This window comes from Pelophylax lessonae, assembly GCF_965119305.1.
Source record: "Pelophylax lessonae genome assembly, chromosome: 12".
In the NCBI taxonomy this organism is placed as follows: domain Eukaryota; kingdom Metazoa; phylum Chordata; class Amphibia; order Anura; family Ranidae; genus Pelophylax; species Pelophylax lessonae.
The window spans coordinates 59666571-59694438 of NC_138779.1; the positions used below are offsets into that span (position 1 = coordinate 59666571).

The 27868-nt window shown below is 45.1% G+C and overlaps 1 protein-coding gene across 1 annotated transcript in view; it reads right to left on the bottom strand.

Moving 5' to 3' along the window:
- Positions 1–27868, bottom strand: part of IL18 (interleukin 18) — a gene marked incomplete at its 5' end in the record, with an annotated part of 77818 nt that overhangs the window by 38675 nt on the left and 11275 nt on the right. Inside the window, one exon of the mRNA XM_082273965.1 lies at positions 3999–4049. Coding sequence (XP_082130091.1) covers positions 3999–4049 — 51 coding nt within the window. The remainder of the gene's footprint in view (positions 1–3998; positions 4050–27868) is intronic.

Genomic DNA, 27868 nt, shown 5'->3' on the forward strand with positions numbered 1-27868 from the left:
ACAACAAAAATTTTATAGCCTGCACATCAGGATTTTGTCCGCCTAAAAGTCGGAGTCGGCTGTCGAAAGCACCATACTAACAATCCGAAAATCGGCAGATCGGTCGTCGGACGAAAATTACCCTTCAGATTTTCTTATCGTGTGTACGGGCCTTTAGTCTAACAAAATATATTTTAATTTCCCTGATTCCTTAGAAGATGTTCGCACATTAGTCCGCAGCTATTCTTAGGCCTGTTCTGGAGTAGTAAAAAACAAAAACCTTTTCATTATCAACCACTCTTAACCGAGCAGGATAGGTAATTGAATATATAGTCCCATTTTCCCACAACTTCTGTTTAATCTCATTAAAGCTAGCCTGATGCTTTTTCAGCTCCAGCAAAAAGTCCTTGAATATTGAGATTTTGTCATTTTCAGATTTTTTTAACCCCTTTTGTCGGGCTTTGCGCAAAACTAAGTCACATTCCTTATGTAGCCAGGTGAAAAAGTGGGGCCGCTGTACAATATAAGCCTGGAGTATTACTCCTTTAAGAACTGCAAATAATATGGTTTCTCCTGTGAGAAGGGTGAACTGGATTATGGGGGATGTAGTTGGAGAAGTGTGAGGACTATACAGGATTGAACTGGCTGAACTACACTCCCAGGGAACCGAGGGATCTGCAGAGGATGATGGGAAGAGAATAAATTGAGGGTGGAGCCAGATGCGCGCTCTCTTGCTTCGGGGACCTCGTGGAGAGCGGAGGACTGGAAGAGGAGCAGGGCGGATTGTGCAGAGAGAGAGAGACCAGAGGCAGAGACCTGTGTCGGGAGAAAGGGAAAGCGCATCCTAGAGGCAGCAGGAGTCACGGTGAGGTGACTAGTCTGTGTGGAAGCCAGCGAATCGGAAGTGGTGCGGTGTTGGGTGAGAGAGGCCTAACTGCTGCCAGTGCAGAAAGAGAGTCTCTGACGCAGCAAGGAAGGAAGGAGATCCTGAGAGGCTGTGACGGTTCCCAGTAAACACTGCCCAGATACTGAACTGCATGGAGATTTGGAGAACCGCAAGTATAGTTAAAGTTGCACACACTGTTTACACTTAAAAACAGACCCTGGATAGACTCATATACCCTTTTACTGTGGATTACAAATGTCACTTAATTAAGTGACCAGAGCTCCAACTGCCGGCAAAGAATTGCAAGGCCTTGATAGGGCAGTGACTCTAGTGATTCATCCTTAAAGGGGGCTCCCTACATGTGTTACAGTGTGATTATCACAATTTTCAGATTTTAGATTTTCAGAGTACATCCAATTAGATAAACTGACATTGCTGAGTTATACCAGTAGCAGTACCAGTACCAGTTTTGAAGTCATGTCAGATAGGATTGTCTGACAGTCACTTTCACTACTCCTTTAGTAATTGGTACATACATATATAACCTGTTATATTGTTTTGGAATTTTGTGTCTTAAGGCCCCATATTCACATCTGGGGCACAGGGATTCAAAATCCTGTCATAACCTTTTATTACCAATTCAGTGTTGAACTTAAATCTGTTAGCTATTTGCTTGAATTCAGTAAATTACTATACTGATACTTGAGTGTCACGAATATCATTCTTTCACAATGTCTGAACCTGTAGTGCCTAGCGGGTCAGAGTTACCTCAGGGGGTATTGCGGAGTGGCAAGGAGGGGAAACACTGCTGCTCGTGCCCAGTGCCAGGACAAGGTCATCTAGCGCCCAGGGCAAATATGCCAAACTGCACCCCCTCCTTACCTTAGGGTTAGGGTCAGAGTGCCCCCATCCCATATTTGAACTGAAAGTAGTGTAGCACCGCCCCCTAGGGAGCTGCTGAGAATTACACTTCTTAGGTTCCCCTGGGTTACTATTAGCAACTGAATGCAGACACACAGCAATAAAAGTTCTTGGTTTAGACAATGAACAGTCCAGGGGTTTTGGTTTTTTGTATTTTATTTTAGAACTTGGATGGGAGAAGGGAATGAGTGGGATACTCCAACTTGAACTAGGCACAACACTTGAGAACAACTGACTGTAGAATGCGGCAAGGCCGCTGCTTCACCTTGCCACTGAAGTGAAGATAAAGAATATGTACTCTCACTTGGCACACCCTTTCTCACTGACTGTGTGCGCTGACCTTCTGTCCACTGACACCCTTCTGGAGTGGTCCCCGTCCTGGGCAGACCCCTGGCAAGCTTCCCGGTACTCATGGACACTGTTTTTCCCTGGGTCGCTCTGCCTCTAACTCCCTTGTCAGCATACACTGGACCTCCAGGCTCAGCACCACACTTCTGGTCCACAAGGCCAACAGCCTGTGACCACCTTCCTCAGCAGCAGGAGGAGAGACAGCCGTCACCCACCTCCTGGGACCTGTCTTCCCGCCCAAATACACCCTGTCACATGTGCCCGTGGCTTTTGTAACATATCCCAGAATGCACCACTGTTGTGTCTACCCACTGGGATAAAAGAATCAGTAGGTGCATCGCTTAACAGTATGAACAGTTTATATAGTCCACAAGCAAAGGTGGAACAAAAGTTCAAGCATACTGTACCATGAGGAGTGTTTCCTTTTGTCCCTGATCTGAGGTCTGATATCGGGCTGCAGGATAAGGATTGCTGTGGTGACAGGTGTGGAGTACCCAGGAGACTTATTATATCGCTGGACTGACCTCTGTAATGGAGGTCTGTCGTTTCTGGTAAGAGGCGTGTACACCTGGGTGATTGTTGGTGGTAGCCTGTGGATTAATTTCTTGATTGGAACTGAACTTTTGTTCCACCTTTGCTTGTGGACTATATGAACTGCTTGTGGACTATATGAAATGTTCATAGTGTTAAGCGCTGCACCTACTGCTTCTTTTTTCTTTATATCTGTCATTCAGGATTTGTGCCAGCTGCTTTTTTGCTTTGTATTTGCTGGGAGTGGCGCAGTATATAACCTTTATTTCTGTCATAAAAGCCTGCGTGTCACTGGTGGGGTTTCCTCCACTGTCCAGCAGGCTCCCCTATTGGATACAGTAGGGACACTCCCTCAGACCAGATGAATCACACATGGACACATGCAACAGACCTAACTACTGATCAGGCTCCCCTGAGAAGCAGGCAGAGCAAACTATACTTTTCCTAGCACCTACCTAGGAGAGTGCTACAGTAGTAAAGCCACCTACCTGGGTGTATGGAATCTTGAGGAGTCAAGTCGCTCATGGGTTTAAAGCCTGTGTAGCTAATAGCCAGCTGGATCGAAGAGGGTGCTATAGACGACCATCAAAGGAAGCACGGGAATTAAAGTCTGAGGGAAATTCAGAGTTGCCCATGATCGGCGTTAGTGGGCCTGGTACTGAGGAGAAGCCAAACTTCTGCACTACAGAGTCCCATCTATCCAGTAGAGAGTTTGTCAGAGGTGACAGTGACTGCCCAGGTGGGTGGTATGTTTGATTGATTTAGGGGAGAGATGTTAGGGGGGCAATGCATAAGTGTTGTTTAATAGAAGACAATCTTTTCGATAGATGTTGGAAAAACCAATCAGTTACACAAGTTTTTTTTTTTTTTTTTTTTTATAAATGCAGAATTCATCTTCCTTGTAAGTGTTACATAAAGTATTTTCCTAATCATCTTAAACTTATTCATCTCTAGCTGTCTTATTTTATTAAGGAATTAAAACACATTAAGAGTCCATGAACAATGGCTTTAAAATTACTGCTTCTATAGGAGTTTTGGGTTTGCCTGTAGAAGCAGCTCAATATTATCCTATGTGTCCATGTAGATTAGGACGTTTAGAGGCAGAAAAAAAAAAACCCTTCTGGTTTGCGTTTCTGATTGGAGCTTTCTGGTAGAAAAAAACTCAAAACTCTTGCAAACTCACCTTAACATCTGTACAGAAAACTCTCTATGCGAAAGTTTTTTCTGCCGAGAGAACAGACTTTTTTTAAGCCCATTGTGCATGGAGCCCAAAGCACAGTATCACAAAAAGAGGAAAGGTGACTTTCTTAACTGGGGTGATACTTACCGGTACATCTAAAACAAATAAAGTCATCTTCAACTTCAAATTCACCAGAGTTTATTTCTGTAATAAAAGAAGATCATTATCACCATATATACTGTACTTAAAAGTTCAAATTAGGTTACACAGGTAAGCTATACTGACTACTTCAAGTAATATTAAATCCTCAGCGTTTTTTAGCCGAACACATTGAGCACAATAAAAGAAACATTCCCCAGTAAAGGTTTTGTTCCTCTGTCAGTACTGCTTCTCCTAACTTCTGTTTCTCACAAGAAAGATTTAAAGAGGTGTTACACCACATAAAAAAAATAGGCACCACGCAGTTTAAGCCATAATGTGCTAGTATGCATTGCATTCTAGTACATTAGGACAGACTTACCTAAAAATGATAAAAAATTAATTCAGTGCTACAATCAATGAAGAAATGGAATAAAAGCAGCTGAACACCAGTAAAGGTCAAATCTATCAAATCCCAGTAAGTATGTAATACAAAGAGGGTGCAGCGCTAAAATTCTCAAATTAAAATGGTGTAAAAGTTAAATAAAAAATATACACTCAAATGCAATGAATAGACAATCATATATGCAAATAAAGTCCTTAAAGAATGCACTACAAAGCAGTAAATCTGAATGCAAGAGAAAGTCCTTGAAACTTCACACAGCCAAGCATGAGGATTTAAGAAGACCCGTGCTGTAAAGGAGGAAAGTTGCACCACTCCATTCGTGACTCCATCACCAGAATATGTGCTAGCCTCTCACCTCAATTACCTGACTTCAATGGTCATTGCGCAGTGTATGTCAAATGGGCTCCCAATCTCCCAAGCTATGCCTCCAGTTCCAAACCGCTCAGCATTAGTGCTTTCCACCTCATCTTAGGAAGGTCCTTTTTCACTTTACAAATAAAACACCTTTTATTCTTATATGTGTCACCGTTGAAGAAATTCTCCTCACGTCCTGAGTGATCCCTCTCAAAATCTGTCACTGTACTGGGTCAATCATAAACAGCCAAGGCACTTCCCGTCGTGCAGCCGCACATATACAGGTCCATTCAGTGTCACAGTACAGTGACAGATTTTGAGAGGGATCACTCAAGACGTGAGGAGAATTTCTTCAACGGTGACACATATAAGAATAAAAGGTGTTTTATTTGTAAAGTGAAAAAGGACCTTCCTAAGATGAGGTGGAATGCACTAATGCTGAGCGGTTTGGAACTGGAGGCATAGCTTGGGAGATTGGGAGCCCATTTGACATACACTGCGCAATGACCCTTGAGGTCAGGTAATTGAGGTGAGAGGCTAGCACATATTCTGGTGATGGAGTCACAAATGGAGTGGTGCAACTTTCCTCCTTTACAGCACGGGTCTTCTTAAATCCTCATGCTTGGCTGTGTGAAGTTTCAAGGACTTTCTCTTGCATTCAGATTTACTGCTTTGTAGTGCATTCTTTAAGGACTTTATTTGCATATATGATTGTCTATTCATTGCATTTGAGTGTATATTTTTTATTTAAATTTTACACCATTTTAATTTGAGTATTTTAGCGCTGCACCCTCTTTGTATTACCTAAAAATGAAGCACTACAGTGGTGCGATGTCACCACTGTTGGCGCACGGAAGCCCCTGTAAATGGCACGGCTCTGAAGGAACGGCACGTGTATGCCGATCCTTCGAGTGCATGCGCGAGTGACATCACAAGCTGCATTTAAAGTACATATCTCCTAAATGGCCACTCACAGCGTCAGAGCCGGGGAACACGGAAGAAACACCGGGGAAGATCTAAGCTATCTCAGCAGTGTGCAGGAGCGACTGGATGGCTTCGTTCTAAGGTAAGTATTCCATAATGGGCTAGTATGTGATGCATACTAGCTGATTATGCCTGTGTCTGACAGGTTGTTGTTTTTTCTTGTGTAGCACTACTCCCATGGGAGCTACTGATTACGGGTTCCCCTGTGTCACAATTGGCCACGCCCACGGCGACTACCTAACCGAGACGTGGTTCCGTGACTGGGGAGTATAAGGGAATAAGGGAAACTCCTACTGAGTAATAAGACTGGCTGTCACACTTTCGCAGCCCACACTGCCTTTGGCCACCACTAGAGGGAGACTCCACTCCAATCCAGCTGGCTGACCACACACAGGCAGATACAAATCTTACATACAATCTGGTGCACTCTAAGGGTTGGGGAGCAGTCTAGCAATTATCACACACTACTAGGATTCCTCAAGCTATCCTACAAGCTAGAACCCCGGTGTTAATCACTCTTCCCACTGTCCCCACACACACACACCACAAACGATAGCCTGCCACCACCCAACAGTTTGTCCGCAGACTGGTCTGCTGGGCCACCACACACACGCAGATCTCCATCTGGTTTACAATCTGCATGCAATCTGCCAACACACAGTGCAATTGCATACAGATTGGCATGTAGCTTAGACCAAGCAATAAGGAACTAAAATGCAACAATCTCTTCAGAGATATGAGTCCTAGCTTAGTACACAGAAGTCACTTATTAATTTTACAATTTAATATCCCGAAAGTAGGCAGTGCATAAGAAATATATACAAAGCAAAAGGAGTTACAAAAAATACACAAAAAGATAAAAAGACACACAATTGGCAATTTGCTATGAAAATAAAAAGGAATAAAAACAGAAATAAACGTTACCGAAGCTTATCCCTTGGTAGAAGCATACCGGAAACCGTGTGGGGACTCCCCAGTTTAGAACTGGCTTCATGGAAGAACACCGTTCATCTCTCAGATTCCCCAATTTATTGGAACACTGATGTGGGCTGGACCTTAGCCCTTGGCCAATCAACCCCAGTGGGGTGTCCCCATCTCAGCCCACACAATGTTTTGTGTTCTGAACTGACCAGAGTCTAATTGACCCAGAACGGCGCTGTCCGCTGAGTCAGGGATAGGAATTCTGACACCAGCGCATCGGTCTGATTACGACAGTGCCAAACACTGCTTACCTGCCGCAATCAGGCACCATATAACGGTTTTGTGCAATTCTCTAGGATTCCACACACGCAACAATTACAGATTTACATGTACTTGTAGCCCAACACGTGAGCCATAAGAAGGAATTATTTTCATCTCTCTGCCACTAATATTTTACCTATTATGAGAGATAAAATACATTCCTTTGATCTGATGATGCAAATCAAAGCTTGCAGACTGTTTGAAGCCTATCGTCGCCCCCCTGTGGATCCCCGCAGCCAAGATGACCAGCAGCTCTCTTTGAGGCCTCAGGAAGGTGACAACTTTTTTTCACTTGTATGGGAGACTTTATTTGGCATCGAGGTGTCAGCTCGAACCCAGAGACCAGTTCTGTCCTTTTGAAATGCTAATAAAAGGAGATATGTGTACTGAATACTACAATTGTTAATAATGCAAAATGACACTACATCTACAATTATACTATTTCTACAGATCACTTCATATCTCGCTAAGGCAAAGCTACCCTACTCTTACATTTATGTTACACCCTGGGTTACCATTAGCAACAGCATGACAATTAGGCATTTTCCAAGTTAATCAGTCAATTCATTAGTCAATTATGGCTCAGTCAGGAAACAGTCCAGTAGCTTTGGTTTTTATGTTTTATTTGGAACTTGGATGGGAGAAGGGAATGAGTGGGATACTCCAACTTTATACACTATGCACAATATGCTGGGACAATTGGATAACGCTGAGTAACGCTAGTCACGGCTAGGCCGCTGGTTTTAGTTTGTCACTGGCTGTGACGCAGAACTGAATGAATTCTCGGAGGTAATCTGTACTCTGAGGCAATCTGTACTCTGAGGTAAACTGAACTGTACTGCTGAAAAACTTTAGGGCCCTTCCTGGCACCCCCTTTGTTCCTAATCTTCAGGGTCAACTACACGGCACCCCCTTTACTCAAATACTCCTGGTGTGAGCTGTCTCCTTGGTCTCCTAACCTTTCTGGAGTGGTCCCCTCTCTTAGGCAGACCCCTAGGCAGATCTCCTGGTACTCACGATACTGTTTTTCCCAAAATGATTCTGCCAGCAGCTCCACTTGTCAGCACTCTGGATCCTCTGCAGCCCAGCTCCACACTCCTGGTTCACTAGGCCGACTGCCTGAACCACCTTCCTCACACCTGCAGGAGGAGAGGCAGCCATCCACCTCCTCCTGGGACTTTGCCCCCCCCCCAAAAGATGCCCTGTCACATGCTCCCGCTGGGTTTATAGCCAATGCCCACCCACTGAGACAGCCATAAACCATGGTGTCCTACTGGTTAGGTTTCCTCCACTGTCCAATGAGCTCCCTCATTGGACACAGTGGGGACACTCCCTCAGACCAAGCAAATCACACCTGGAAACATGTGACAGGCTAAACTAACAGATTAGGCTCTCCTGATAAGCAGAGAAGATCCACCAAATGCGTTTTCCTAGCACCTACCTAAGAGGGTGCTACACTTGTTTTTGTTTCCTCAGGTTTACAACCTCTAAATGTAATCAATCTCCACCTTGAGGCTTTCATAGCCTCACCTTTTCCTCCCTGCACCCCCCCCCCCCCTTTAAATTTCAGCATATGTACCTTAAAGTGTAAGTTCCCTTTCTGAAAGAATTTTCAAAAACTCCCCTATGCAATTTTGCATTCAATGAATAGTACATACTAGAACACCTCCTGTTGTAAATGGTGAAGGCCCTCCTATTACAAGGGCAGGTGTTGGGGGGTCTCTCCCTAAAAACTGCTGGCCCCAATTCTTCTCTGCAGAACAGGCTGAGTATCACAATAATGCAATTCCCATCAGCCGATCCTTGTCATTCAAGGAGAAAAACCTCTGGCCTTCCATGTCCCTTCCATCCTGCCATTTGTAGGACAATAATACAACCCCTGTGCACGGCCAAGCGCATCCTCCACCAGTCTTTTGTTAGGGAGAGGCCCAGTGGCGGCCGGTGCATAGGGGGCGCCAGGGCGCCGCCCCCCCTGAAAAAAGGAAGGAAAAAAAAAAAGGATAAAAAAAAAAAAAAAGATTGCAAAACGAGCAATAAAGTTTGAAAAAAAAAAAAAATTGCGTTCGCCGCCGCCGGCCGATGTGGAGGGGGTGGGGGGGTGGGGTTACCACCCAGAAGAGGCGCCGATTGGCTGCCTTCTGGGGGGCGTGGGGGGCGTAACCTGGGCGCAAGGCAGATTCCTTGGAAACCCCCACTTCGTGGATTCCTGGCTGTGATTGGTCCAGCCTCCAGCCTGGACCAATCACAGCATCCAGGACATCCAACGCTGACCCCGCTGACGTCACTCGCAGCAGTGGACCGGACCGCGGACGATGGAGTCGGGTGGACACCGGACGGGAGTGACGGCGGCACCGGAGAGGAGACCAGACCAACGGAGGTCATCTGCTGGAAGAAGACATCACCACCGGTGAGTCCTCGTGGTCCTCCTGTCCTGTCAGTCCTCCATGACCATCCATCCAGCTTTTCCACCGCCATCCCCCTCTGCTCTGCCTCATCCCATGAGTCATGGGATGAGGCAGAGCAGAGGGGGATGGCGGTGGAAAGGCTGGATGGATGGTGATCATGGGCCATGACCATCCATCCATCCAGCCTTTCCACCGCCATCCCCCTCTGCTCTGCCTCATCCCATGACCATCCATCCATCCAGCCTTTCCACCGCCATCCCCCTCTGCTCTACCTCATCCCATGACCATCCATCCATCCAGCCTTTCCACCGCCACCCCCCTCTGCTCTGCCTCATCCCATGACCATCCATCCATCCTTTCCACCACCATCCCCCTCTGCTCTGCCTCATCCCATGACCATCCATCCATCCAGCCTTTCCACCGCCATCCCCCTCTGCTCTGCCTCATCCCATGACCATCCATCCATCCAGCCTTTCCCACCGCCATCCCCCTCTGCTCTGCCTCATCCCATGACCATCCATCCATCCAGCCTTTCCACCGCCATCCCCCTCTGCTCTGCCTCATCCCATGACCATCCATCCATCCAGCCTTTCCCACCGCCATCCCCCTCTGCTCTGCCTCATCCCATGACCATCCATCCATCCAGCCTTTCCACCGCCGTCCCCCTCTGCTCTGCCTCATCCCATGACCATCCATCCATCCAGCCTTTCCACCGCCATCCCCCTCTGCTCTGCCTCATCCCATGACCATCCATCCATCCAGCCTTTCCACCGCCACCCCCCTCTGCTCTGCCTCATCCCATGACCATCCATCCATCCTTTCCACCACCATCCCCCTCTGCTCTGCCTCATCCCATGACCATCCATCCATCCAGCCTTTCCACCGCCATCCCCCTCTGCTCTGCCTCATCCCATGACCATCCATCCATCCAGCCTTTCCCACCGCCATCCCCCTCTGCTCTGCCTCATCCCATGACCATCCATCCATCCAGCCTTTCCACCGCCATCCCCCTCTGCTCTGCCTCATCCCATGACCATCCATCCATCCAGCCTTTCCCACCGCCATCCCCCTCTGCTCTGCCTCATCCCATGACCATCCATCCATCCAGCCTTTCCACCGTCATCCCCCTCTGCTCTGCCTCATCCCATGACCATCCATCCATCCAGCCTTTCCACCGCCATCCCCCTCTGCTCTGCCTCATCCCATGACCATCCATCCATCCAGCCTTTCCACTGCCATCCCCCTCTGCTCTGCCTCATCCCATGACCATCCCTCCCACTGCCATCCCTCTCTGCCTCATGCCCTCATCCCTCCCACCGCCATCCCTCTGCCTGATCCCATCTCTCCCACCGCCATCCCTCTGCCTGATCCCATCTCTCTCACCTCCATCCCTCTGCCTGATCTCATCCCGGCCACCGCCTGATCCAATCTCTCCCACCTCCATCCCTCTGCCTGATCCCATCTCTCCCACCTCCATCCCTCTGCCTGATCTCATCCTGGCCACCGCCTGATCCAATCTCTCCCACCTCCATCCCTCTGCCTGATCCCATCTCTCCCACCTCCATCCCTCTGCCTGATCCCATCTCTCCCACCTCCATCCCTCTGCCTGATCCCATCTCTCCCACCTCCATCCCTCTGCCTGATCCCATCTCTCCCACCACCATCCCTCTGCCTGATCCCATCTCTCCCACTGCCATACCTCTGCCTGATCTCATCCTGGCCACCGCCTGATCCAATCTCTCCCACCTCCATCCCTCTGCCTGATCCCATCTCTCCCACCTCCATCCCTCTGCCTGATCCCATCTCTCCCACCTCCATCCCTCTGCCTGATCCCATCTCTCCCACCTCCATCCCTCTGCCTGATCCCATCTCTCCCACCTCCATCCCTCTGCCTGATCCCATCTCTCCCACCACCATCCCTCTGCCTGATCCCATCTCTCCCACTGCCATACCTCTGCAGGGGGCATGTACGCTGGTCACTGTATTGAAAGGGGGCATGTATGCTGGTCACTACATTGAAAGGGGGCATGTATGCTGGTCACTACATTGAAAGGGGGCATGTATGCTGGTCACTACATTGAAAGGGGGCATGTACGCTGGTCACTACATTGAAAGGGGGCATGTATGCTGGTCACTACATTGAAAGGGGGCATGTATGCTGGTCACTACATTGAAAGGGGGCATGTATGCTGGTCACTACATTGAAAGGGGGCATGTACGCTGGTCACTACATTGAAAGGGGGCATGTACGCTGGTCACTACATTGAAAGGGGGCATGTACGCTGGTCACTACATTGAAAGGGGGCATGTATGCTGGTCACTACATTGAAAGGGGGCATGTATACTGGTCACTACATTGAAAGGGGGCATGTACGCTGGTCACTACATTTAAAGGGGGCCTGTATACTGGTCACTACATTGAAAGGGGGCCTGTATACTGGTCACTACATTGAAAGGGGGCCTGTATACTGGTCACTACATTGAAAGGGGGCCTGTATACTGGTCACTACATTGAAAGGGGGCATGTACGCTGGTCACTACATTGAAAGGGGGCATGTACTGTGTGGTCTGTGCTAGGGGGTCTGTACTGTGGGGTTTGTACAAGGGGCTTGTACTGTGGGGTTTGTGCCACTCTGTCAGTGTATCCCATAATAGGGCCCCTGCTCCCTATTATGGGATATACTAGTACTGATGGAGCCCTTAATATGTGATATATTGGGAGAATTGGTTCACGCAAGCAAAATACAGGGGACAAAATGGGTGGGGTCTATAAGGGTGTGGCTTCTGAGAAATGGGAGGGGCCAAAATAGAAGGGCGGGGTCTTGCGCCCCCCCATCTTAAAACTTCACCAGCCGCCACTGGAGAGGCCCCTCAACACCTGCATTTGTAACGGGAGGGCCTTCTCTATTTTCAACAAGAGGGGCTCTGGTCTGTACAGTACTGTTTATTGAAAAAGAAATGCATAGGGGGATTTTTTGCAAATTTTCATAAAGGTAAACATGCCCTTTTGAGGGTCTCTTCACACCAGCAGCTGAAGTGCGATGTGATGCGGCGGGACAGCTGCAGTGCTGATTGCGCTGGTTGCGTTACATCTCACTATTCCTTTTTTTCTTGTTCAATCATTTTTATTGTTGGTATATCAAAAATATACAATAATACAAACGCACTTAGCCTGCCTGCGCAGGGGCTACGACTGGTGACATAGAGACTATTCCTTTTTTTAATGAACTTTATTGAAATGACAGTGACATTTTATAAAGTTCAATGGGCCGCCTTGTAGTGCGGGGCGGTGGATTGCCTTGTACTGCGTTGTGCTGGAAAAAAGTATGGCCTGCTGGGACTGAACTGGAATAGCCACCCAATGCAGTCCCACCACACCTGGACTGAATGAGCCCCAAGGTAAATATGCTGACATTTTTTCTTGGGGGGGGGGGGGGCAGGGTGCAGGGAGGAAGAGGGGAGGCTTTGACTGGAGGGATTAGATAACATTGGACTTTAAAACACACAAACAACTTAGAAGCAGTCAGGGCTTGTTTTTATATTGGTGCAGTGCTATTTTTGAGCAGCAGAGGAATTTATGACTCAAACTGTAATTATGGTAAATCTATTGCATTGTCTTGTTGTGCAGCAAGATTTATCATGTTCTCCCAGTGTGTTGCTACTAAAAACGTTGTGTGCCCATACAATGTAACTGCTGAAACCATATTGTATTCTTTGTGGAAAAACTGCATTCCTAAAATTCTTCATATTATCAGCTTTCGAATCCCTTGTTTTTTTTTCTTTTCCTAGGTAATTGAAAGATGCTGTTCCATAACAAAGGAGCATTAGGCCCCTTTTACATGGCCTTTCTGATCAGGTCTGCCTAGTTTTTCAGGCACCTGATCGGACACTTTATTCATCCCTGTAACGGATCAACCGACACCCTCACTGGGTACCTCTGTTGATGGATGCTCCTAGTGCTTCCCGAGGACTCCAAGCCACTCCACCAGACACCATAACCACCTCAGACCCCACGAACCGCCGCAGCTTGGTTGGGGTCTTGTCGTCCCCTACCCACCCTGGACCTACGACAAGGCTCCAGATTCCAGTAGGTGAATCTCTCTTTCCCCAGATAGTGAAGCAGGAACAAGCTCTTACAGGAACTTAGTGATTATCCAAGGGAGTATGAAGAGCATAGCAATCCCTTGTAGCATATTCCCCCAAACATAGTCGAGACTTCATGAAGGGGTAAAAACAGACTGTTTATTCAAACACATGCACAAAGAGATATACACTGTGGGACAACCCCCCCTCCCCCTTAGCAGCCAATCCACATACACATATACATTCAATAATACGTTTATTTTAAGGCAGACAGAAAAAATAGAACAAAGGAATACAGGCACTTACCAATAACAAACCCCACTCCATCTCACTATCTAGCAATCTTAGAAGTCAAACCATTCATCTTCCTATTGCTGACAAATATTACTGTCCCATCTAAAGCAATTCAAACCATTAATTATCTGTCTTTCCCTCCTAGTGACGGTGGACACCGTCACAATCCCTATAGGGCAGCGGATGTCAGCGGTACATGTCCGATCCTGTCCGCAGGGCCGGTGCAAGGATTTTTGGCGCCCTAGGTAAAATAAAGATTGCCGCCCCCCCATATGCTAGTCCCACGCTGTGACATCACAAACCCATAAACCCTTACTTTTGTGAGATACTGTGTCTCCAGCGAACCTCTGGGGTACTTAAATGCAAGTTAAAACTATTTCCCAAAGTAGTAAGTATTGTTTATAGCAGCGTGTGATACACTTAGTGTGGTATCAGAAAGATAAAGCCTTTTATAGCTGTCAGGGAGAGGGATTTATAAGCTTATCAATTTAATAAGAGTACTTGTAAAAATTAAAGTCTTATGCCGTAAAAGATTATCTGCAGCTTTGCTAACCATGAAGATGAATGTCTCTGAGTGTTTCATATGGAGACTCAGACACTGAAACATTACGTAAGGATTGGAAGTTGCTGACTGCATCAGTTGATTCATCCACTTACCTGCCTGCCTGATGCAAATAAAAATATAAAAATCAATGCCCCCATCCCAACTTGGATGTGGAGGAAGCGATTGATACAGTCAGCAGCTTCCAATTCTTACATAATATTTCAGTGTCTGAGTCTCCATATGAAACACTCAGAGACATTGATATGGTTAGCAAAGCTGCAGCTAATCTTTTATGACATAAGACATTCCCCTTCAGACAGTGAGTGAGTGTGACAACTTACCTGGCGGCTGGCGGAGTTGGCGCTGAGTCAAACTTTACCGCTGTCCTGACTCGCGCATGTGCATTAGGTCTCCCCCCCCGGCTGACGTCATCGGCAGGGGAATGAGCATGCGTGGCACCACCGCTGATCTATGAAGATTTCCGATGCTGGAGTCTGGAGCCCAGCGCTCAGCCCCAAGAGAGACTCACACACACACTCAGCTCAAAAGTGCCCAGGCGGGCGCTGGCACTGGTGCGACAATGCAGCATGAGGGGCGCCGTCCGCACCGCACCCGCCTGTTCGTACTGATTCCGGGACCCTGGTACCCCCTGCTGAGTTGTGCCCTAGGCGACTGCCTGGATCACCTTACAGGTAGCGCCGGCCCTGCCTGTCTGTGAAATCCAGACGAATGGTAACCCTATTTTCCATTCGTCTGGCGAATCAGATGGGAGGTCCGTTTTAATTCGATCTCCCAATAGAGGAGAGCGGGGCTCAGACAGGTCTGTCTCTGCACAGTGAGCGGAGACAGACCTGTCATTCGCCTGCTCAGCGGGGATTAGTGAATCGATCCCCGCTGAGCAAAGCGGAGTCCACTGGGTGAAACGCCCGTGTGAAAGGACCCTTAGGCCCCTTTCACATGATTGGACCAATCAGGTCCGCCTGTCCGTTTTTCAGGTGGACCTGATTGGGCCACGCATTCTCCTCTATGGGGAGGTGGATGTCAGTGGACATGTGTCCGCTGATACCTACCTGTCATCCGATCCGACAAGCCCTGCTGAAAACAGACGGATGGCGATACGTTCCCCATCCTTCCAGCTGGTCGGATCAGATGGGATCGGATGAAAACGGACAGGTTCATCTCAGCACAGTGAGCGGAGACAGACCTGTCACCAGTCTGCTCAGTGGGGATCAACGGAGCCATCCCCGCTGAGCTAGCGGAGTCCGTCCAAACGGATCCACCCCGTGTGAAAGGGGCCTTAGTCTAGAACTATAATTTTGCAGTGCTTATGTGTGTATTGTTACTATGTAGGTAGGTGATATGGAAGGAACTACTTTAGTGCATAAACATTCCAAATGCAATGAGATTATTCGTGCGTAAACATTTCAAGTGCAATGAGATACCGTACACCCACATACCGAAGTTTGCAGAAAGTGATGAGGTCAGACTGGATTACATAATCTGACTTGTGCACATCTATTGCTTCATGTTACACCGACATCTGAGAGGTAGCAAACCACAGGTGACCACAATGTGTTATTTGTAGTGCTTGAAAACGCACATCAATTGTTCTCTGTAAGCGCTGGGGACTTGGGCTGATTCAGGTACATACAGTACAAGGTTTGCAGTGACCAATGTAAGGTTAAAAAGCAGTCCATAAAAATTCATAAAAAGTCCCAGTAGATAAAAAAAAAAAAACACACAAGTTTATTAAGCAGCTTTTTAGCCACGCTTAAAAATTGGCCACACTTGCCTCTGAGACTACCACTGAAACAGCAGGGTTCTATTCCACATGGTGTCATCTACAGGGCCAGTGTGGCCAATTTTAAAATGTTATAAAAAGCTGTTTAACCACTTTACCACCGGAGGATTTTGCTGTCTTATGTCCAGGCCACTTTTTGCGATTCGGCGCTGTGCGAATTTAACTGACAATTGTGCGGTCGTGCAACGCCATACCCAAACGAAATTTACGTCCTTTTTTTCCCACAAAAAATCACCTGTGCGATTTTTACTTTTTGCGCTATAAACAAAAAAAGAGCGTTTATTTTGAAAAAATAACAATATTTTTAACATTTTTTTATATGAAATTCCCCCCAAAAAAGATGTAAAAACCAATTTTTTTTTAAATTTTTGGCCAATTTGTTTTCTGCTACCCATGTTTGGTAAAAAAAAATCACAATAAGCGTATTTTGATTGGTTTGCGCAAAAGTTATTGCGTTTACTAACAAAGGGAAAGATTTCTGTCATTTTTGGTGTTTTTTTTTTTTTAATGCGTAATGACGGCGATCTGCGATTTTTTTTGCGGGACTGCGACATTGCGGCGGACAGATCGGACCCTTGACTGACATTTTTGACACTTTTGGGGGTACCAGTGACATTACTGCAGTAATCAGTGCTATAAGTATGCACTGTTACTGTAAAAATGACACTGGCAGGGAAGGTGTTAATTTTATTGGAGAGGGAGGGGTTAATGTATGCCTGGTGCTTACTGACGTGTGTGGGGGGAGGTGACTGAGTGACACAAGGACAGATCCAGGGTTCAGCTATGCTGAACCCTGCAATCTGACCCTGCCTGTCACTTAGGAGATCCGCCCGCTTGTGTTTACACAAGCAGGCGGATCTCCACACTAGATCCCCGACGATCGGGGAAGAGCGGTGGCGATCGCCGCTGCTCCTCCCCTGGCCCGACTCCCGCTGTGACTGAAAACAGCGGGAGCGAGCGCGCGAGCCTCCGGCGGCACGCGCGCCGCCGAGAAAGGGGAGTGTCTGATGACGTAGTACTACGTCGTCAGACGATAACGAGCCACTCTGCCGCAGTAATATTACTGTGGGCGGAGGTAAAGTGGTTAATAAACTTGTGTGTTCTTTTATCTACTGGGACTTTTTATGACTTCTTATGGATTGCTTTTTAACCTTTTAAAACTGTGTTTACTATGCTTCAGTTTATGAATCAACAGGAAGCCTCAGAGTGCTTCCTATTTATTCATCTGTGCAGTTGAGGCTGTAGCGAAAGGGAATGATAAATCTATGTGTCCTCAGTCACTTTGAGTCGGGGAGGGGGGGTCCTGTCAGATAGGCTGTATGGGGCCCTGTAATTTCTAACAGCAGCTCTGAGTCTGTGGCTTCCTCAACACGTATTTCAAGCTATTGCAGATAGACAAGAGTCTTCAAAAGTTTAAACCATGACTTTAGGTTTATTGTCCCTTTACTTAGTTCATTTGGGCCAAGGTATTCCATACAAACTATTTGTTCCACTAACAGGTATGCCTACTGGGTGCGCTGTACAAACTGCATGTAGCATCAGTTACATACAGTATTTACAGCTGTGTTCTGGCAGTGGGATGAGAACTTCCCATCCCACTCCCGGAACAAAACTGAGTCAGGCTGAGGGCTGCTCAGCCATTTATAGGCAGCTCTGTATCCTATAAATAAAGACAACGCTTCCTCTGATTGGCTGTGGTGGAGAGGCAGGGGGATGATATCACGATTTCTGCCTCAGCTAATCAGAAGAAGCTAAGCAGTGATCAGCCTGACTCAGTTTTGTTCTGGGAGCGGGACAGGAAGTTCTCGTCCCAGTGCCGTCACACAGCCCTGTGTAACGTCCCTTTTACGTGGGCGTTCTGTTTGAAAATTGGACATCAATGCATCTCTATGGAAAAACGGATGTAAACGGATGATCATCTATTTACATCAGTTTAAATTCGCTTCTGCCAACATCCATTTTTTGGAACGGATCAAAGCCCTATTTTTCTTCCGTTAGTAAAACAGAACGGTTGAAAAAGGGATGTACTGTAAACAGAAAAACGGTCCGCTTTGCATCCATTTTTGCATTGGTAGTGGATGTAAAAAAAAAAAAAAACTGATGTAAAACTGATAAGAAACTGATGAGAAACTGATATATTACTGTTGTAAACTGATTGACTTTTTCTTTGAAAAAACTTGACTAAACTGATGAAACAAAGGGAACGCTCTTGTGAAAGGAAGCTATTGTATGTAGCCAATGCCACATACCGCTTTTACAGCGCACCCAGCGGGCGCACCTGTTAGTGTAGCCAATGGTATTTTTGGGCCAGCTTGGTTCAAACAAACTAGTTGAAGAGACAATAAACCTACAGTTAGGCTTTAAGGGCCCTTTCACGTTTTTACATTGCAGTAATGTGCAGTAAAACATGCATTTTACCACGTTACAGCACTACTGGTTAATGCCGCATTGTGATTCGTTGCTGTGCCATACTTTTTTGTCAGATGTTAGATATAATGTCAAGAGGTCCTAAATGTAAATTGAAATATGCTTCCCCAAACTACTTGTATTGATTATTTATACCAAGCATTGGTACTGCCAAATACCTATTAACTAGCTCAAGCATTGGTTCCACATCATTGCTATGGACCAATACACTGATAGTGACAATTGTTGACCATGTGTACGCAATGTGTTTTAGCATGGCCACATATCATCTCAAATAGACATGCATGTGATAGCTGTACCTTATAAGAGGAGGTGGCTGAACAAAGGACTTTCATGACAGTATCACTGGGACTTCTTTTAGGACCCATTTATATTTATGCTGTGTGTTAACACACATTCACGTGCATTGAGTTAAGTCAGCCCACTATAGAATAGACTGCCATGGCACCCTGACATGCCGTAAATCGGACTTGAACTTTTTATGTTACCCAATGCAGATGAAACCTGTAAGGAGGTGTGTAATAAAGGGTTAAGTGGAGTATTTCGGGTGGGTCACGGGGGGGTTGGGATGGGTTCTGTGCCAGCGGTTTCCCCTCTGCATAGACATGTGCATGACAAAAAAATGTGTTAGGTTTCGTTTAGATTTGTTAATATAGTTATTTCATTTTGTTAAATTCGGTTGATTCGTTCAATCCCTATTCGGGATTCGTATTTGGAATTCTTATTCCGAATTCGTTTTATGTCCTTTTTCAAATTTTCTTAAAATTTACCGATTTTTTTTTTTTTAAAATGTTTGAGACGATAAATTTAGAATCTTTTGAACCTAAAATGTTAATTTTTTTTCGATTCAAATGTGCCAATGTGAACAAATGCAAGAAAAATCTTCATCAAATGATTACAATGACTCTTTAACTCATCTTTGGCTTAACAAAAACAGCATTATTTTTAAATGGTACTCTAATAACATGGACAGTCTTTGATTTCAGAAGTATGTTTACAGTTCAACTTTAAATGGAATTCGATGTAAAATATGATTCAAATTTCAATTGGAATTTTTGAAATTCGGACGATTTTCGTTACGTTATTCGGAGCATTCCGTAAACTTCATTTATTCTGTAATTCAGATATTCGGATATATCACAATCTTGGAAAAATGAAAAATTTGTCTGAATATTTATTCGGAAAGTTAACTGCACATTATTCGGAAATTAACTGCACATGTCTACCTCTGCACACTAAACACATGGGGTTGCTTGAATGACATCCCTGCCATTCATAGAACATCTTGTATTTCTTTCAATGCATAAAGGGCTTTCTCTGATTTCATGAGATGAAAATTGTGACATCACCACCCCCTCCTCATCTAATAAGAAAACACCTTGTATTCAATTAAAAAAATACAATAAATTCTTTAAATAGCTAAGGTACCGATCAAGTGCCCACCAGTGGTCAGAGTGCAGTGGGGTAGCAGCTGGCACAGAACCCAGATCATGGCTCTCACTGGTACTATAGTGATTTTCAACCCCACAAGTGACCCACCAGATATGAATTCTTTTTTGGGGTCAAGCTGAAGTTTGCAAAAAATCAAAAGCTTTACAATCAAATAAAAAAAATGTTGAACAAAAAAGAAAAAGAAAATAAAAAACGACAAACAGTTGAATGCTCTGGAACCCATGTGTATTTCATCGGAGAATACAATACTATTGTTTTTTACAGTTGCCTCCAAGTATGTTCATTGTGGGCTATGCGGTCTTAGTAAAGCAATAATAATCACATACTTTAGAAAAGGAATGTGCTTTGCAAGGGACATGCAACGTCAACAATGAAACGGATTACTTTGAGGAGCGTCATAACTACTAGATTCAGTACCTCTACAAAATGAACATTTAAATAACTTAAAAACTCACCAGACATGGAAAATCTCTGCCAAGAATCCCACGACATGATGTATTTCAGTGACTGAGCTAGAGACAAAATAATTCCTTAACTCTATACGCTCAGCTCTTCTGTGGAGTGAACAGGCTGAATGATTTCTATATTACAGGCTATTGCTGCACCACCCTCTTGTGGGCGTAGGAACAATGACTACATTCTCTCACCTTCCGGCATACTGTATTTCAAACTTTATAATTGCATACTAAACACAACATGGAAAAAAAATTGAATTTTCCAGGTTCCTGCATGAATGACTTCTAAGTACGCTGATTATCTAAGGCAGTGTTTTTCAACCTTTTTTTCAGTCAAGGCCCCTTTTAACCACTTCAGCCCCAGAAGGTTTTACCCCCTTAAAGCGGAGTCCCGGCCTCAAAATCGAAAAAAACGATTTTGGGCCATCCGCTTGCTGAGTGCCACCTGAAAAAGAAATGGATGCTCCCGATTTTTTTTTTTTTTGGTCACTTAACTTGTAATTGAAGAAAATATACTCACCTTTCTTCCATTTCCTCCCTCTGCGGCCGCGGCCCGCGCCGCCTCTTCCGGCTTGCGATGACTCCTGGGAGCTGAACGTCATCGCTCTCAGGAGTCAATGCGCCTGCACCGGCCCCGCTCGTCAGTTCCGGTGCAAGCGCGTTATTCCCTGCTGACAAGCTTCTGGGCATGCCCAGAACCTGTGCAGGGATGACGCGCCTGCACCGGAAGTGATAAGTGGGGCCGGTGCAGTGCATTCTGGGACTCCGACATCACCGAAGAGGCTGCAGAAGAGGACGAACTGGCTTTAGCTGCCCACACCTGAGATGGCAGCACTGGAGAAGAAATTTTCAAGGTAAGTATTTATTTTAAAAGGTAAGTGTGACCCGGGACAGTTCAGAGGCTATCCATTGTGGAATGTACTAGCCCTGACTGTCCCGGGGGTATTTTTATCTAAATTTGACCCCCAAGGCCGGAACTCTGCTTTAATGACCAGGCCATTTTTTGCGATTCGGCACTGCGTTACTTTAACGGAAAATTGCGCAGTCGTGTGACGCTGCACCTTAATACAATTGATGTCCTTTTTTTCCTCATAAATAGAGCTTTCTTTTGGTGGTATTTGATCACCTCTGCGGTTTTTAGATTTTGCACTATAAACAAAAAAAAGAGCGATAATTTTGAAAAAAAAATGCCATATTTTTTACTTTCTGCTATAAAACATTCACAATAAAAAATGTAAAATATTTAATTTTTTTATCAGTTTAGTCCAATTTGTATTCTGCTAAATATTTTTAGTAAAAAAAAAATCCCAAAAAGCGTATTTTAATTGGTTTGACCAAAAGTTATGGCGTTTACAAACTACGGGATAGATTTTTGGACTTTTTATTTATTTAATTTTTTTTTTATTAGTAATGGTGGCGATCAGCAATTTTTAGCGGGACTGCGACATTGCCGTGGACAGATTGGACCCCTAACTGACATTTTTTACACTTTTTGGGGACCAGTGACATTAATACAGTAATCAGTGCTAAATAATATGCACTGTTACTGTATAAATGAAACTGACAGGGAAGGGGTTAATACTGGGGGTGATCAAAGGGGTTAAATGTGAGCCTAAAGTGCTTACTGACTGTGTGTGTGTGTGTGTGTTTGTTGTGTGGGGGGGCGTTCTGTGACAGGCACAGAGAGATCGTGGTTTCAGCTTAGCTGAAACTGCTGATCTCTCCCTGCCTGTGTGACAGAAGATCCGCCTGCTTTGTTTACATAAGCAGGGGGGTCTTAGGTCAGTTTCCCTGACGATTGTGGGAGGGCAGCGGCAATCGCCGCAGCTCCTCCCGCGGCCCGCCTCCCGCTGTGTCTGAATCCACGTGCACGAAATCAAGTAGTACTACGGGATTTTGCACAGCCGAGCCGCCCTGCCGCAGTAAGTGGTTAAATTATGGCCAATCTTGAGGCACCCTCCAAAATCATGGACAGTCTTGAGGTGCCCCCATTCTAAAATGTAAAAACTATTCTAATAGTTTTACATAATGAAGCAACATCAATACACCCAACGTTAGAGGTGATTTAGCAGTGGCTCACAGCAGGGGTCCGGTGCATCCCTGTTCACTGTTTCAGGTCCACAATTCGAACCAGAGCCGCTTCGGAGATATGTGAACCGGCTCCAAAGCGAGCCGGTCACAATCTCCTGACATGGGGGAGAGGGAGAAGAGAAACCTAAATACACGGTGGGCAGTCCGGAAATGGTTAAACCTATAACCAGCAGTTTTACCACCCCCCCTCGTCTTTCAATAGAGTTCTGCCTGATCCCTTCAAAGAGGACCTGTCCTGCTTATTTCTATTACAAGGGATGTTTACATTCCTTGTAATAGGAATAAAAGTGATCAAAAATGTTTTTTTTTTTTCAAGGGACAGTGTGAAAATAAAAAGTAAAATAAATAAAAAAAAAAAAATTGAATTTAAAGCGCGCCCCCCCTCCGAGCTCACGTGCCTACATATGTTCAAACCACACATGTGAGGTATTGCCGCGATCGTCAGAGCAAGAGCAATAATTCCAGCTCTAGAGCTTCTCTGTAACTCTAAACAGGTAACCTGTAAAAAAAATTTAAAGCATCTCATTTGAAGATTTTTAAGCACCATAGTTTGTTGCCATTCCATGAGCATGCACAATTTTGTAGCATGACATGTTAGGTATTAATTTACTTGGCGTAACATTATCTTTCACATCATACAAAAAAAAATTGGGCTAACTTTACTGTTTTCATGGCTACATTGGTAGCACTTTATGTCATCTGATCTTGGAATACATATGGAGCAGTGCATACCCCGAGATACCTAATACTGGGTGTATGGCGTCATATGGTATCATTCGGAATGATTTCTGTTAACTTCAAGGTTGGTAATCATACTGAATTATAAAGGGTTTCGTTAACATATGCATACCTTAGGGTTGTCACTTGTCACTAGTTATGTTCTCGCATCTTCTACTGGAGGGGCAGCCTTGTTCCCCCACTCTGCGACACAGGATTTTCTCAGATGGGGTGTTCGGGAGGGGGAGGGGGGGGTGTACAACTCCCCTTTATTTCAGATAACCATAGTGAACAACTTACTGTTTAAGTTTGAATAAGCTTCACTGTTCTGTACCTCGACATGCACTATGTAACAACTCTACTTTAATGTAATTCTGTATTTTATTCTTTATAAACTCAATAAATATTACTGAATAAAAAAAAAAAAAAAAACGTTACTGTTTTCTTATTTTTTTATTCAAAAAAGTGTATTTTTCCCCCAAAAATTGCATTTGTAGGACCGCTGCGCAAATACGATGTGACATAAAGTATTGCAATGATCTCCATTTTATTCTCTAGGGCCTCTGCTAAAAAAATATATATAATATTTGGGGGTTCTATGTAATTTTCTAGCAGAAGGTTTTTTGTCCTTATACTTTGCATTAAGATAAAAAAAAACCTTCTGGGTGTTGCAGGCCCCCTCAGCCCCCCTTAATACTTACCTGAGCCCCATCTGTATCCAGCGATTTCCACGAGTCCCTCAGCCATCCGGGACTCTCCCTCCTGGTTGGCTGAGACACAGCCACGGCGCCATTGGCTCCCGCAGCTGTTAATCAAAGTCAGTTAGCCAATCAGGAGAGAGAGGGGGGAGAGGTGTCTGAATTGACACACGGAGCTGTAGCTCAGCTCGGGTGCCCCCATAGCAAGTTGCTTGCTGTGGGGGCACTCGTCAGGAGGGAGGGACTAAGACTAGGAGCAGCAACGAGGGACCCGAGAAGAGGAGTATCTGGGTGACCCTGTGCAAATTCACTGCACAGAGGAGGTAAGTATAACATGTGTAGCACCCTCCAAGGTAGGTGCTAGGTAAAGTATAGTGGGCCTTGTCTGCTTATCAGCATGGCCATGATTTTCAGCTAGGCTGGCATGTGTTCCCAGGTGTGCCTGTTGAGTTGGGGAGTCTCCCCACTGTGTCCCAATGAGGGCTCTCATTGGGCAGTGGAGGAAACCTAACCAATAGCACACCAGGGCTTGTATCCATCCTGGAAGGGCAGATTCTGCCGCAGAGTATTTTGGGAGGGGGTATAAGTTTGTGGGGAGCACATGACAGGTTGTCTTTGGCAGGAAGCAGAGTTCCAGGAGGGAGGGTACAGCTGTCTCTCCTCCTGACAGGAAGGATCGGGTATCCCAGGTGGCTTGCCTGAGGGGGTACAGGGCTGAGCTGAACTGCAGAGAGGATCCGGTGTGCCGAGGACCAGCGGAGCTGAGAGGGGACGAGTTTCAGGAAAGCATTCCCAGTCATGAGTACTGCAAACTGCCCCTGGGGGTCTGCCTAGTGAGAGGGGACCACTCCGGAGAAGGTCAGAGGGATCCAGGAGCTAGCTAGCCGGTGCCGGAGCAAAGTAAAGGGGGTGCCAGTGTTGACCCTTAAGAGTAAAAGTGGGTGCCATTGGTTGGGCCCTAAAGTGCAGAGTGTACAGTGCAGTGTGTACAGTGCAGAGTGTACAGTGCAGTGTGTACAGTGTTAAGAGTTGCAGCAGCATTACAAGAAGCTACCTCAGTCAGGAAGGACTGGAGGGAGCAGTGTCGAAGACTTTTGAGCTAACCAGAGCATCAGAAGTTAGTCTTCAGTACAGTCAAGGACTTTTGAGCTAACCAGAGTGTCAGAAGTCAGTTTTCAATACAGTACAGCAAGTCAGTGATATCAAGCGCCAGCAAGCGTTGGTCAGCCTTCAGTCGGCGCCAAGACAGAGCTGGGCGCCATTTTTCTCAAGTGTCCCGATTTGTACCTAGTTGAGCCAGAGGAGTATCCCACTCATTCTCTTCTCCCATCCCCATATAAAATAAACAAAACAAACCAAAAATGGCGGACTGTTCATTGTCTCAGATCTCACACTTGGGCAATCAGCTTACAGTAAATGTGCTGTTGGTGTTACCGGTGACCATGGCAGACCCACATCAGGCCCAATGCCTGGAAATATTGCAACACATGTTTGTTATTTTTGTTTTTTTTAAAACAAGACTTTACAAACACTTTAAGTGGTAGAACCAGTCATGTTCGGGTGATGCAGGAATTTTTAGTATGCAGTGTTTCATGAATATATTCTTATTATCTTATATTACTATGCTGTATACATGCCATATTCTTTATATACATTCCACAGACTTTGTACCCACAAAATATGACCTAATTACTGCGCAATAAAAAAAGAGTCTTACAGATACACAAAAACCTCAGGGCAAAGAGTCCTTTTTTAGGCTCTAAATTTATGGCCTTTGCCCTTTGTATAATCAGTCAAATAAAACTATCTTCCTGTATACCGTACGCCAGGGACGTGCGGTGAGGTCACTGAATAGTATCTGAGTCAGATACACACAGGTACTTATTTACAAATGACGTATTTGATTCTCATTTGCGTAGGCAATTGCAGTTCTACTAGTTCTACCAGTTCTACTAATTTAACAAGGCTGTTTTTCAGTCACCCTTTTTGTTAATATCAGAGATGTATGGTAACTAAGTAGAACTACTTCACTACTGTACTTAAGTACTGAAAGGCTTTCCTAGAGTATAATTTTTTTCTCCTACTTCCACTTTTACTTCACTACATTTTTTCAATGATTTCAATACTTCTACTCCGATATTTTTTTTTTGTGCCGCATAGTTACTCGTTACAATTATAAAAATTACCACTGCCAGAACAGTAGTTGGCAGGTTTCATGAAGCTCACAACATGTATTATCAGCGCATACGAAAATAAATGCTACTGTATGTATAAATAAAAGCTGCATTTGAAATAATAAAAAACAATATGATGTTCAAACTTTTGACTTCTTTCTTTAATAACTACATAACACAGTACTTGTACTTTTACTTTCAGTACTTGAGCAATTTTTTTTTTTTCAAAACTACTGGTACTTTTACTTTCAGTACTTGAGTAGCAACATTTTTAAAAAAACTACTTGCAATACTTAAGTACAAAAAATGTTGAATACTTTAGTACTTCTACTCAAGTCACTTTTTGATTGAGCACTTCCACTTCTACTCAAGTCACTTTTTCATCGAGCACTTGTACTTTTACTCAAGTATAAGTTTCGAGTACTTTATACAACTCTGGTTAATGCTGGAAACAATATGACTAGCAAAGATGACAATAAAGATTGTAGAAAAAATAAAACATGTCTCTTGATTTTCTGAAACCAGAAGGCTCCATTCACACCTGAGCATATTGTTTTCAGGCGTTTTTTTGGGCGTTTTTTCAGATGTTTTTTTACGGGCGTTTTTCAGGCGTTTTTTTCAGGCATTTTGGAGGCAGCCCTTGACATCTAACAAAAACGCTGGTAATCAGCCCAAAAAGAAGCTCCTGTACTTTTTTCAGCTACAGGCGTTTTGCTTCAGGGGACAAAACGCTCAGATGTGAACAGGGGCTATTGAAATGAATGGGATTTTGATTGTTGGGCGTTTTGGATTTTCACAGATGAGCGTTTTATGAACTGAAAAACGCTCAGGTGTGAACAGGGCCTTAATATAACAGTAATATTCAGTAATAAACAAGTAAACAATAAAGGGTTCAGGGTTATTTACTAAAAAGTGAAATGCAGGAGAATTTAAAACAGTAAAACCGTCCAACCAAAAATATATATATATATATATAATGTTTGGGGGTTCTGAGTAATTTTCTAGCAAAGAAAAAAAATGATGATTTTTACTTGTAGGAGAGAAGTGTCGGAATTGGCCTGGGTGGCAAGTGATTAATTTCCATAAGTAAGTACCTTATATAAGTACCTTATATACTCGAGTATAAGCCGACCCGAGTATAAGCCCCTACTTTTAACACAAAAAGATGGGAAAAATCATTGACTCGAGTATAAGCCTAGGGTGAGAATGCAGGGCGGCGGGCATGGTACAGGAGAATGCAGGGTGACTGGCATGGTACAGGAGAATGCAGGGTACTGGCATGGTACAGGAGAATGCAGGGTGACTGGCATGGTGCAGGAGAATGCAGGGTACTGGCATGGTACAGGAGAATGCAGGGTACTGGCATGATACAGGCGAATGCAGGGTACTGGCATGGTACAGGAGAATGCAGGGTACTGGCATGGTGCAGGAGAATGCAGGGTACTGGCATGGTGCAGGAGAATGCAGGGTACTGGCTTGGTACAGGAGAATACAGGGTACTGGCATGGTGCAGGAGAATGCAGAGTACTGGCATGGTGCAGGAGAATGCAGGGTACTGGCATGGTACAGGAGAATGCAGGGTACTGGCATGGTGCAGGACAATGCAGGGTACTGGCATGGTGCAGGAGAATGCAGGGTACTGGCATGGTACAGGAGAATGCAGGGTACTGGCATGGTGCAGGAGAATGCAGGGTACTGGCATGGTACAGGAGAATGCAGGGTACTGGCATTGTACAGGAGAATGCAGGGTACTGGCAT